Source organism: Vipera berus (genome assembly GCF_964194415.1).
Source record: "Vipera berus genome assembly, chromosome: 10".
NCBI classification, from domain to species: Eukaryota; Metazoa; Chordata; class Lepidosauria; order Squamata; family Viperidae; genus Vipera; species Vipera berus.
In genome coordinates this window covers 1,620,615-1,633,130 of record NC_138213.1, presented here as the reverse complement: position 1 = coordinate 1,633,130, position 12,516 = coordinate 1,620,615, and the positions used below count along the sequence as shown (strand labels likewise).

Genomic DNA, 12,516 nt, shown 5'->3' with positions numbered 1-12,516 from the left:
CAGAAAATGCAATTAAATTAGGTCTTCTGCTTGCAAGTAAATACAGCTTTTATTAGATAAGTACAACTTACATAAGGCAGGCATAGCAATTTTCTGTCTGCTTCTCAAAATTGCTGCCTAAAATCTGAAATGGTTTGGAGCAGCTCTTTTGCCATCCCTGCGGCGACGCTGGAGGTTGTTACAAAACAGATGCTTATCCCAAGTTTGAAGAAGGAGAATTGAGAGCTTTAGGATTTTAGATTTCTCTAGTAAACTGGCTTTTGGGGTTCCTTCCTTCCTTCCTTCCTTCCTTCCTTCCTTCCTTCCTTCCTTCCTTCCTTCCTTCCTTCCTTCCTTCCTTCCTTCCTTCCTTCCTCCCTCCCTCCCTCCCTCCCTCCCTCCCTCCCTCCCTTCCCTGGTTCCTACATGTTGTGGAAACAATTTTGATATCCCCTTTCGTGAGTGAGTGGCTCGACTGACATAGCTTTTCCAGATTCTAGCCATATAGCAGAGTTTCATGCAATAGTAAAGCTGAATTTGACTTTCTCAGAAAATCTGGAGGGTTTTTTGTCTGATTCAGAATCTGTTTCACTGTCAATAAAGAAGAGCTTTTCTTCCATGCACAGAATGGAGAAAAGCAAGCACGGCTTCTCCTGTGCCTAACACACGTGTCCCCAAAGAGTGCAGCTCTCTGTTACTAGTGTCGTGCCTAAATAAAAGCAGTTTTTAAAAGGAAGAGGAATCAGAACTGTTTTTGAAGGAAGCAGCTGAAAGGAATTTACATGTTTCAATTGTTTGAAATCAGCATTATTTGATGTGGTTCGCAAACGAAGGAAATGTATTTTAAATTCAGTTGGCAACTCCATGAGCTTAGTGGGTATCCTAGGAAACATATCAAATGCAGGTATAAAGTTTACATGTGTGTGTGTCTATATGTCTAGTTTATACAGAGGCACACCCAGTTTTGAGTAGAGTTTTTTTTTTAAAAAAGATTTCAGTATCTACTTGGAATAATTGAACCAAAGAACCAAATGGAGATTGATTTGGTCAAGCCCAGAAGCCTTTATGGGGTTTCTTAAACAATTCCGGCAGCTAATTTTCAGCAATCCCCGGAGTCTCTTCTCCCATCCTCACATGCTGAAAGCCAAGTCAACTGATGGATGTACACAACACACATGTTAAGAAAACCCTCCTTGCTTGATTGCTCCAGAGAGAAGGGCTTATATTTTTAGCAATTTATTATTTCAAGATGCCTTTGATGCAGCTATCTGGCTCTACCGTTTCTGTTCATCGTGCAGGTGTTTGATAAACACAACTGGCTAATTCTCTAAATATTAACGTGAGAAGGTGTTCAGTGTACTTTCCATTGGTTTAACAGAGTTGATTGATGGCACCCTGGGAGGGATTTTGTTTTTAGAGTTCTTGTTTCTGCTTCTTGTCTACCAGGTAGGTTCAAAGGATGTTGAATGGAATGAAAAAAATATAGTACTGGCAAAGAATCAAGCAGTGATATTATATTCCTGCAGAAGTAGCAGCCTGGGTGTTAAATCGGCAGATGGACACTGGCCTTGCATGCTAAAGAATATTAAAAGTGATGTATCTGCAAAGGATTTTCGGTAGAACAAATTATTTTCTTTGTACAAAGGAACAGAGATGAGAACAGAAAATGTCCGATCCAGATTTCAGATGGAGAGGAACTTGTATGCGCTCCATATTCTTCTGTTTGGGAAATGTGAATCTTCCAACAGAAGGGAATATTTGTAGCTCAGGGTTGAACTGCAGAGTCCTTGGTGCACCCTGAGCTTGGTTGTTGACTTGCAGACGTTTCATGACCCAAGTAGGTAACATCATGAGGACGCTGATGCCGCAGGCCAACAACCGAGCTGAGAGACCATCAAGAATGCCATAAAGGTGGTTATATTGAATGGCTGGTATTTAGGTACTTTGCTCTTTCTGTGTGATGATGATGTGATGAATGATGCTTCATTGAAAGCAGAACTGGAGGCATTCTTCTTCTGATGTCCCGTGTATCTTTGATGAGTACTCAGAATTGTTTATTCCAAGCTAAGCCCAAGGAAAGTATTAATCTTACCCAGGAAGATTAGAATTTCTTTCTTATCCTTGGAGAAGAGAAATACTGAAGGGATGGTTCCCTGTTGAGTACAAAAAAACAGCCTTCTATCATGCTGTAGTTTGAGAGGGGCTTTTTTCAGCTTTGAAAAAAAGTTTGATCCTTTGGTAATTCTTCCCAGATCTCTGTCAGCCATTAGGAAACACCTCATATCAAAGGCAGTGTTTTTGACATGAAGAAACTAAATAGTGTGGCAAGTTCACGCTAATAATATTTTGACTCAGTCAATAACAGACAGTTGAGTGTTCCTGGACAAGGCAACAGGAAGGTGGTGACACTGATGGTTCTGCATTGTGGTTACATCTACACCCTAAACGTATACAGGATTTAAATCTGTTATAACTGCTGTGGCCTCAATCCAGAGAGATGACAAGTTGATTCTCCTTGGCTATCAGCAAACGATTGGGTCATCTTTACTGCTTTGAAGACGCCTTAATTAGGCAGTTAGAAGTAATTATATTCTGGGTTTGGGTGAGTCGGCAATTTTGTGGGTCTCTTAGATCAGAACCTTGGCTTCGGCTCTCCTCTTCCGGGTTGGCCAGATCCTCTGAATTCACGGAGAGGAAAATAAAATGTTTTTATCCCTGTCTCGCTTTTCTTTTTTTCGTTAATTGTAATTGAGATGATCTGTTTCCCCCCCCCCCCCCAATTTTGGATGTCACAAGGAACAGTGGCTTGTTTTAGATGCAGAAACAAAATTCTCCGGGGTTCTTGAGGTTGCAAAGAAAACCAGGAAAGAGAAAAAAGAATATGTGAGTTTCACCCTCCTATGATTCTTGCGTGTAGCAGGTGACCCTGATTTCCTCTTCGGTCCAAATTGGGCCTTTGCAGGGCTAGAAGGAGATGCGTTTTCCTCTGCAGGAACTGTTGGATTAATGCTGTCGTTTGGGCGTTTGTCTTTAAAATGAATTCCCTCCTTGTTGTTTATATGCTAGTGTCCGTTTATACAGGTGGTTCTCAGCTTACGACCACAACTGAGCCCAACTCGTGCTAAGTGAGACATTAGTTGAGTTTTGCCCCATTTTACAACCTTTCCTGCCACAGTTGTTAAGGGAATCGCTGCAGTTGATAAGTTAGTAACCCTGTTGTTAAATGAACCCGGCTTCCCCCTTTGACTTAGCTTGTCAGAAGGTGGCAAAAGGGGATCAGGTGACCTTGGGACTCTGCAACCGTCATACTTACGAGCCAGTTGCCAAGCATCTGTATTTCGATCACGTGGCCACGGGGATGCTGCGATGGTCAGAAGTATGAAAAATGGTCATCAGTCACTTTTTTCAGTGATGTTGTAACTTTGAATGGCCACTAAATGAACTGCTGTAAGTCAAGGACTGCCTGTACTTAATGAGTGGTTTTTCCTTTTTGGCTTTTTGTTATTCGCCTGCTTAAAATAAGCCCAGTCTATGCGACATAGAATTTGGCCAAGGGCAATTTTACTATCTCGGTGAGGAGCAAAGCGCCCTATTCACCTGTGTTTCTTTTTAGAGGATTATCCCAGCGGGACCTGGCTGGGGGACGAAAACAATCCCGAGATGCGTGTGCGTTGCCCCATCACCCCGGCGGACATGCTCCACATCAGCACCAATTGCCGGACGGCTGAGAAGATGGCGTTGACGTTGCTTGATTACCTTTTCCATCGAGAAATCCAGGCGATCTCTAACCTTTCTGGGCAAGGGAAGCACGGGAAGAAGCAACTCGATCCTCTCATGATTTACGGCATCCGCTGTGAGTACTGGCTCTCCTTGGGCCTTGAGATCTCTCCCCATAAGCACTTCTTTCAAACCTAGATAGCGGAGAGGCAAACATGGGGCGACTAATGATTTGGGAGAGGGTGGCCAAGAGGGGTGGCCAGTAGTCTTGTTTTGATGGTGAGGTGTAGCTCCTGTCTTCTGGAACTGCTCTGGCATCTTGCAGTCTGAATCCGTTCCCACAGATGTACTTGGCTTGACTGGGTGGAAGATTCAACCTTAGCATTTATACAGCTGTATTCTAACACAAACGTTTTGTCAGCCTAGGAAAATTACCCAACAATTTCCCCTTTGCTGTAATGGGAAGCATCCGAAATTGATGGTTTTGCTTTGCAAATCCTTAAATCAGGGGAAAGTACACCAAAGCAATGTTCAGTTGACCCATTCCAGTTTTGCTGAGCTGCATATTTCGGAAAGTGGTTGAAGGCTTTATTGTTGTTTTCTTCCTTATCTCCAGGCAGAAATTCTCTTACCTTCTTTATAACTTGTGGCTAAATTAGGGTGATCAGACCCTTGGAAACCCCTGTTGAAAGCCCTCCCATCCCTGTTCTCCGTTCAGGATGTTACTCTGAATTCAGCTTGCTGTGAGTGAACATTCCCAGGTGTTCTTGACATTTCTGATGGAGAAAGTAATTGAAATAATAATGTTTATAGTAATAACGGGCGCATTTCCAATAGAGATGTTGTACAAAAGTACTCAGGTTGGACACAGATCAGATCTGGGTTTCGATCAACTCTTAAAGAGAGAGAATATTTTCCTTCTGGCTGTGTTGGATGCTTTTTCCAAAGCAGGACCAGCTCATTTTATTTTTGTTTTGCACGTGCAACATTTCACAGGTTGGCTCTTGATCCTATCGAAACACCTAGGAGTAGGGCAATTTTTGCTGCTGCTGCTGGAAAAAGTATAATTTTATTGAAAATAAGGAATTGAGCCTGCCTCATCACCATTAAGAGTCGAGGTTTCCGGTTGTATTCCTCTAGGGATAAATAGGTAGGAGATGCTTAACTTTCCTCTAGTGAATGTGAAAAATTGGATTTGGGGCTTGGGTTTACCTGGGTGGCTGAACTGCTCCAGCAGGTCATGGAAGTGGAGGGATCTGCCTTGGGAAGAAAGGCCCTTTCTTGAGGAAGCAGTTATGGAATTAAGCTAGAAAAAGCTTAAAAGTCTCCGATGCCACTCGCCTTCAGGTGGGCTGTCTGGATATGCCTGGTCTTATCCAATTTCCTTATTCCATGCTGCTGCATGCTAAGAAATAAATAAATAAATTCAGGGATGACCCGGCTTTCCCCCCATTGTCCAGTGGTGATGATAAGGCAGCTCACCCCATGTTGACGGTTGTCAGTTGGGATGGAAATCTACTGATCGTAAGAGAAGGTTGAGAAAAGTTGGTTTTCAAAGGAAATGTCAAAGGTCTCCTTGAATGTTAAAGAGAGTCTCCTTCTGCACGTTTACGTATGGGTACACTTAAATGTGACCCAGCAGAGTTGTGTTATGTGAGAAAGGAACAGCAACGATTCTGTATAAGTATCGCTCTAAGTATTGTTAATCAAGTTTAGTCTATTCCATTGTGATGCTTGGAATGGCAAACCACATTTCACGATCAGAGATAAAGGCTTTCAGACTGGTGTTCTTCCAGAGGTTATGAATTTATGAAGATTAATACTGAAAGGATGGAAAAGCAAGTCAGTTGATCTAAACCATACATCTCTCTCTGGAAGCTTAAGTCATAGTATGGATTAGAAGTCATGTTTTGGGGAAGCCACAGGTTACGCTGATGTCTGAACTGAAGCGCTGATGAATCCACCCATTGAATAATATACCACCCACTTACCTTTTCTCCGATAACCTGTGGAAGAGCATAATTTTCATCCTGGATGCTGAGGCCGCCTCCCCAGTGCCACACTGCAGGATTGCCAAGTTGCCTTTTGGTTAAGTCTCGTCTTTCAACCCGTCAGTGGAAAGATCCTTGTTGATCCTTTTCTCTTTCTGGGAAAAAAGCCCCAACCAAATCTGTATTTAATAGAAAATATTTTGAAAAGCATACAATATTCTGCAGCCGCACTTTCCAAATGAGGGGAAATGTGCTTATTAAGAATTCTTGATATTGTGCACAAGCTTTCCCACAAGCTATTAATCTTTTGAGGTGTATATTTTCATTCGGTTGTTTTCCATAATGGGCAGTTGATCAATGAAGGCAGGATTCAGGCAAACTGGATGGTTAAGGACTCTTTCCATTAAGGCTACTAAAGAAACATTTTTTAGAGTAGTGAAATCCAATAGGCAATGGTTAGCAGGTTTTTTTTGTTGCTGAAAATATAGTTTTACTCTCTCACAACGACTACAAATATGTTCCTTAGACATTTCTGCCCAACATTCTTAATATTAACTGAAGTTAGTGTATTAACAAGACAGACTTTGTCGATGTAGGTTGAGTTCTATCAAAAGTCCAGAAGGAAGGTTGAGGGGGAGTATGGCAAACAAATATATTCCTCGGAACTGATTTATTTTTATTTAACTGAAAGGAAGACACAGGAAAGGGGTTGACTCCAGGACTAACGGTTCCTTCATCTGCCAAGTTCTGTGAATAATGTACCCTTCTCCAACCGAATAATTTCTAATGACTTTGAGCAAGGGTAATGCTTCTTATCTGGAGTAAGTAGGACAAGGTCCAGCGTTGGCTTAGAGCCAGATAAAAGTACGGCCAGCAAGGGAGGATAGGACATTTCCCACTGTGCTGCCAGAGAATATGGAATTCCAGCAAATCTTTCCCCTGGGACTTAATGCTGCCTTTTTTCCTTGGGCAATTTACCCAAGGGTCTCTCAGTGGCAGAGAATTGGTGTCCAGTTATTATGAACTGGAGGGGCTGTGATATCAGTCACTCATCCTTGGGCTGACACACTGCAGGGAGGACAAAAAGCTCCTTTGCTTAAGCAAACAAGTAAAAAAACAACAGACCCAGTGTCTTGTCTGTCTGTCTCCCTCTCTCTTTCTTTCTCTCTCTCTCTCTCCCCCCCCCAGTCCAAAGAAATAAACGGTAAATGCTTTGGAGAAAAAGCAATAGAGTAGAGCTTGTTTGTTTCTGTACGGAAATGGAAGCGTTGTCCTGCAGAGAACAGCTGCGTTGGGGGGCAAGGGGAGAGCAAGCAGAATTAGGGTGGAATTGTTTGGGACTAAAATTGGGCAAAAATACAGAGAGAACCTTTCTCAGAAGGGCACAGAAGCAGCCATAATATTAAAACCCTCCTTTAATGTGATTATTAATCCCTACAAGGATAGAAAATATGGTAGTCTGGCTCTGTCATCTGCAAACCTACTATCAGCTTAATCCATCAGCAATAGGGCCTGTTTCATCTGGAACCCATCAGGGTTTAAAATAGCCCAGACAGAGGGCTGCAACCTAAAGCAAATTATACAAACCTATCACAGTATAACAAGGAAAATAAGCAGATTTCTGTTTCTCGTTAGCGCAAGATGAACTTCATCCGAAGGCTTGCGATCTGCAGAGGTTGGGAAACCATGTCTTCTCGGGAGAGGAGAACAGGACAGCGAAAACGTTGGTGGACTGAACTGCAGAGTGCAAAGCCTGTAACACAAAAAATCCGCTTTTCTTGGCAAAGCAATTTTCCCAGAAATACACACACCCTGTAAGGTAGCACCAGTAGCCTTGGTCTGAACTGCCACTGCCCTTGCTTGCTGACTTTAGGACGGGGAAGCAGAGCATCGGGATCAGGGGTGGGCAACTATGGCCCTTTTACGACCTGTGGACTTCAACTCCCAGAATTCATAGCATAGCTGGCTCAGGAATTCTGGGAGTTGAAGTCCACAGGTCGCAAAGGGGGCCATAGTTGCCCACCCCTGACCTTGATGGACTTAATGGGGAACATCTTGGAATTGGACAGCTTGACCTTTGCCAGCAGTTTCTTTCCCTTGATTTGCTCCCTTACAACAGTTCATTTAGCGACTGTTCAAAGTTACAACGGCGCTGGGAAAAGCAACTTAGGACCATTTTTCACACTTGCGACCTCTTGTGGCCTCCCCGTGGGTCAGGTGATCAAAACTGAGGCCCCTGGCACCTTGACTCGTACTTAACGACTGTTGCAGCGTCCCAAGGTCAGGGGACCCCCCCTGTTGCGACCCACCGACAAGCAAAGTCAGCGGGGGAAGCCGGATTCCCTTAACAACCGTGTGACTAGCTGATCAACTGCAGGTCGTCAAGTGGGGACGAGGGAAACGTTGGGCTCGGATGCGGTCGTAAACCGAGGACTACCTGTGTTAATTTTTGAGCAAGCGTGGGTGTCAGCTGGAGCTGTGGGATTCACCCAGCTGAGTTATTCCGCCAAAGGAAGGTCCCCATGCGTGAAAGAGAGGGATGCTCGTCCGCTCCGGCTCTGGACGGGGATGGAGCAGCGGCATTTATTTTCAAGTAGCTGAGATCACGTATCCTGAAAAGGCAGAATTCTTTAAAAGATTTCTCTTAATCCGACCACTCTGGTTTTATTGTTTTGCTCAGCACATCGAAGGCTTAGGGACCTCCTGTGTGAACTGCTACCTCGGGGCGTTTGTCATATTGAAAGCTCAAATTAGAAGGGGAATTCGGGGGTAAAGGTAAATTCTAAAGACAAGGTTGTATTTTCTGGGTAGTCTGCCTTGCGTTTTAATTTGGTATCGGCTCCAAAATATTTGTTCCCCTCAAGCCGAGAATTGCTAATAAAAGCTATCGATGCGTGGGCTGCACGTTGCAAGGCCCGTATTGCTAATGTTAAGCGTGGATCTGAATCGAGTGTTAAATCTGAAAACTGTTGAGCTTCTTCAAAACAGTCCCTGCCTGATGAGCTCTAATGAGAAATTGAGCTAAGCTAACGAAGCTGCCGGCTTGCCATTTCGATATAATACAAGCTATAACACTCACAAAGCATGAAACACTGGGATTTTATCACTGTTCCAAACCAACGTGGTCCTCCCATTATCCAGCTTTCTTCTTTTAATGAAATGCTTTTTCAGCGTCCTTTCCAAATGTTGAGCTCCAACTTGCTGCCATAAATCAGCGATTCAGTTACATTAAATGAGAACACGAACATTGCAAGTTAGGTCTGGATACTCCCGATTGCAAATGTTGAAAGCGCCTTGTTTAATACGTGCAGAATAACCATTTTGTCTCCAGTGGGCTTGCAAGCTTCAGGGCTGCTTGGGGGTCGTGCAGAACCATCCATTTCTAACGTCGGAGGTTTAATTCTTCTTCTCTCCAATTTTCTGTGCATATTTTCAGAGGTCCACAATTTTTATTCACTACTGTACAGCAGTGAATGTTCCATCATCATTTTAAGAATATCCCAGACATCCTCTGTGACTCAGAATTAGAGAGGGAGTAATGATTTTCCCAGTTGTTGAATCGGACTGTGGAGGCACCAAGCACAATTGTGGGAACAGCCTCCAGCTTTTTTTTCATTGCCGGTGCTGAAAAGAAAATTATAGTTTGCACTAGGTACTAAACTGCCAATATACTTGGCGCTGCAGAACGGATTGAAAAACAGAACTTCATCTCACGTGCATTTTCTTATAGTACAGCTCCAACAGTCAAACTCTGTTCTGACCTGTTAGATTAAGTATAGTAACAAGATTTGCACTGCCTTCATGCTGCATTTGAAAGCCCTTGATATCTGAATCACCAAGAGGTTTTATTTGGTCATTAAGACAGCGGGCCCCTGTCCTTTGAAATTGGGGACTGACAGACTCTCAGAAGAAAGCGTAAAGCAGCTGAAGTGTTTTGAGAGTTGCGCCCACCTTGCGCCCTGAAGGGAAAAACAGCTTGTTCGCTGGCCAGTTGCCCCGAAAGAGGAGAACCACAGCCTTGCTGTGATACTGCTGGTCTCCCCTGCAAACGCTTTCTCTTCTTTACTGGAGCTGCTACCTTTTGCCTTTGGTTTTCAAAGGGCTCTCTGTTAATCTGTTCAGTCTTGCCACGTGCAGACCACCAGCTGCCCATTTTAAGGAAGAGGAGAGTTGGGTGACTTTGCACGTAAGAGCTCTACTGAAGCCAGAGTGTTTTGCTTGGGGGTAAACAGGCTTGGGGGTCGCATTGCATAGTTAAGCCTTGTCTGGCTCCTCACCACAACTCCGGTTTTCCTCTTTGCTTATGCTCACAATTCGATAAACCTGAAATCAAGGAAGCAGGTTCCGGGGACGAAGGCCTGGTGCCTTCCCAGAGTGTCACCTTGGCAGGATCTCTGTGACTTTGAAATGCCAAAGCTTCCTGTTTAGTGCTTCCAATGGATTGCCAGTTAGACGAAATGCTGTTCTGCTGAATTGGATAGAATATAGTCTCCTGCTTGAGCTGGGGGCTGGACTAGAAGACCTCCAACGTCCCTGGCAGTCTGTTAATAAGATTGCAAGACGTAGTGCGCAAGGAAGGCAAAGAGTACAAAACGGAGAAGGTGCTGCCTCTTCTATAACACGTAATTTTCAACCTTTCACCTCAGTTGGCTTTAAAGAAGATTTTCTAATAACCACTGCCAGGAGTTCGATCCTGACCGGCTCCTGGTTGACTCAGCCTTCCATCCTTCCGAGGTCAGTAAATGACCCAGATTGTTGGGGGCAAAACGCTGGCTCTGTAGACCGCCCAGAGAGTGGTATAAAGCACAATGAAGCTTGATTAGATGGCCCAGACATTGCTTGATGAAGACTGTACAGGTAGTCCTAGATGTACGACCAAAACTGAGCCCAAAATTTCTGTTGTTAAGTGAGACGTTTATTAAGCAGTTTTGCCTCATTTTGCGACCTTTCTTGCCCCGGCTGTTAAGGGAATCACTGTGGTTGTTAAGTTAGTCAGACGGTTGTTAAGTGAATCGCTTTTCCCCATTGACTTTGCTCGTCAGAAGGTCGCAAAAGGGGATCACGTGACCTCGGCGACCGACATAAATGTGGGTCATTTGCTAAGGGTCTGAATTTCGATCACGTGACCGATGTCAGTGTGGAAAAACGGCCAGAAGTCCCTTTTTTCCAGCGCCGTTGTAACTTTGAACAGTCACCAAATGGACCGTTATAAGTCGAGGACTGCCTGTATGATTTAAACCTTGCCAGCTGCCGGTGTCTTCTATCCAATGTGGATTTCCTTTTGCCCCACAGGTCACCTTTTCTACAAGTTTGGCATCACCGAGTCTGACTGGTACCGGATCAAGCAGAGCATAGACTCCAAGTGCCGGACGGCCTGGCGGCGGAAGCAGCGGGGCCAAAGTCTGGCCGTAAAGAGCTTTTCGCGACGGACACCCTCCTCTTCCTCGTACAGTGGCTCAGGTAATGCCTCCCCCCCCTTTCCCATCCAGGTGAAGTCTTCTTGTCCTAGGGCGCATTTTTAAATACAGGTGATCCTTGACTTACACACTTCATTTAGTGGCCAGCACTGAAAAAAGGGGCTTATGACCGTTTTTCACAGTTATGACCTTTGCAGCAACCCCAAATTATGTGATCAGAATGCAGACCCTTGGCAACCGGTTCGTGCTTACGACCGTTGCTGGGTCCCCGTGATCCCCCTTTTGCCACCTTCCGGCAAGCGAGGTCAAAGGGGAAGCCAGATTCACTTAACAGCCGGATTACTAACTGCTCAACTGCAGTGATTCACACAACAGCGGAGGCAAGAAAGGTCGTAAAATGGGTGAAACTCACTTAACAACAGAAATTTGAGGCTCGTTTAAGGCCGTAAGTTGAGGACCACCTGTCTCGGCACCCTTGCCCTGGAATGTCCACAGGGTGAGGTGAAAAGGGCCAAGATGGCGGCCATAACAGTTCAGTCAAAGCTCTGCCCACTTTTACGGGCGCTGCCCTCTCGCCCCTTTCAGTTCGGCAGAGGGCGGTTCTCATCCTAGCTCTCAGGGGAGGTTGGGAAAGAAATGCCAATGCTTGCAAGTTAACACCGGGCACCCCTTCCCTAAACCTTCCTTCAGCTGGGGTAAAGACCGCGACGGCTTTAAGGGTTCTGAGAAAGAACTCTTGACGTGGGCCATCTTCATTCAGTCAGTTAAGGCAAACTGGGACACGGGTCCCTTTGGAACAAAACCCGGCTGACGTTCCGACGTGGGCGCAAGCGCTTTCTCTCCTGTCTCCTCACAGCTAGTTAACAGGGTCGGATGGCTCCAAATGCAGCATTCCGCTAGGAAACGAGTGAAGTTCCCTTTAGACGACAGGAGGATGAAAGATCCTGGCTCCCCTGGCGAGAGACCCGTTTGGCTGGGTCCCAGTCCACATCAAAGACGTGCGCCGGGATAACTATTTTTCATTTATTGCTCATATGCATGCCTTTTATTTGCTCTGTGGACTGGACCTCAACCAGTTCTTTTGTTCTGCTGCAAGCTCATTTCCAAGGCTGAATGAGATTTCCAAAATATTTCAGATTAAACCATTCTTCCTCCCTGTCCAAACTGGTCACAAGAAGTTCAGCCTAACTGGCTGGAAGAGAAATGCTGGAAGATGGTAAAACAAAGGAACTGAAGGAACGAGGGCAACCTTACCAGCTCGCTAAAGATAGGCAAATTGGGACCCGGGGCGGGCTCAATCAGAGATCAAGCCCTGCGTCCCACAGACCAGCCCTCCCGGGAGTGGGGTCGCTGGCGTGTTCGGTCCAGGACCCCCTAGGCTGACCATCGGGTCTCTCCAAGTTATCATCTAA

The 12,516-nt window shown here is 45.0% G+C and overlaps 1 protein-coding gene across 4 annotated transcripts in view; it reads left to right on the top strand.

The window, feature by feature from the left end:
• The window catches only part of BANP (BTG3 associated nuclear protein), an 88,119-nt gene that overhangs the window by 31,680 nt on the left and 43,923 nt on the right, over window positions 1-12,516 (top strand). For all 4 annotated transcript variants that reach the window (XM_081335888.1, XM_081335887.1, XM_081335889.1 and 1 more), the window contains 2 exons: window positions 3,593-3,832; window positions 10,980-11,147. In XM_081335888.1, coding sequence (XP_081192014.1) covers window positions 3,593-3,832; window positions 10,980-11,147 — 408 coding nt within the window. The remainder of the gene's footprint in view (window positions 1-3,592; window positions 3,833-10,979; window positions 11,148-12,516) is intronic.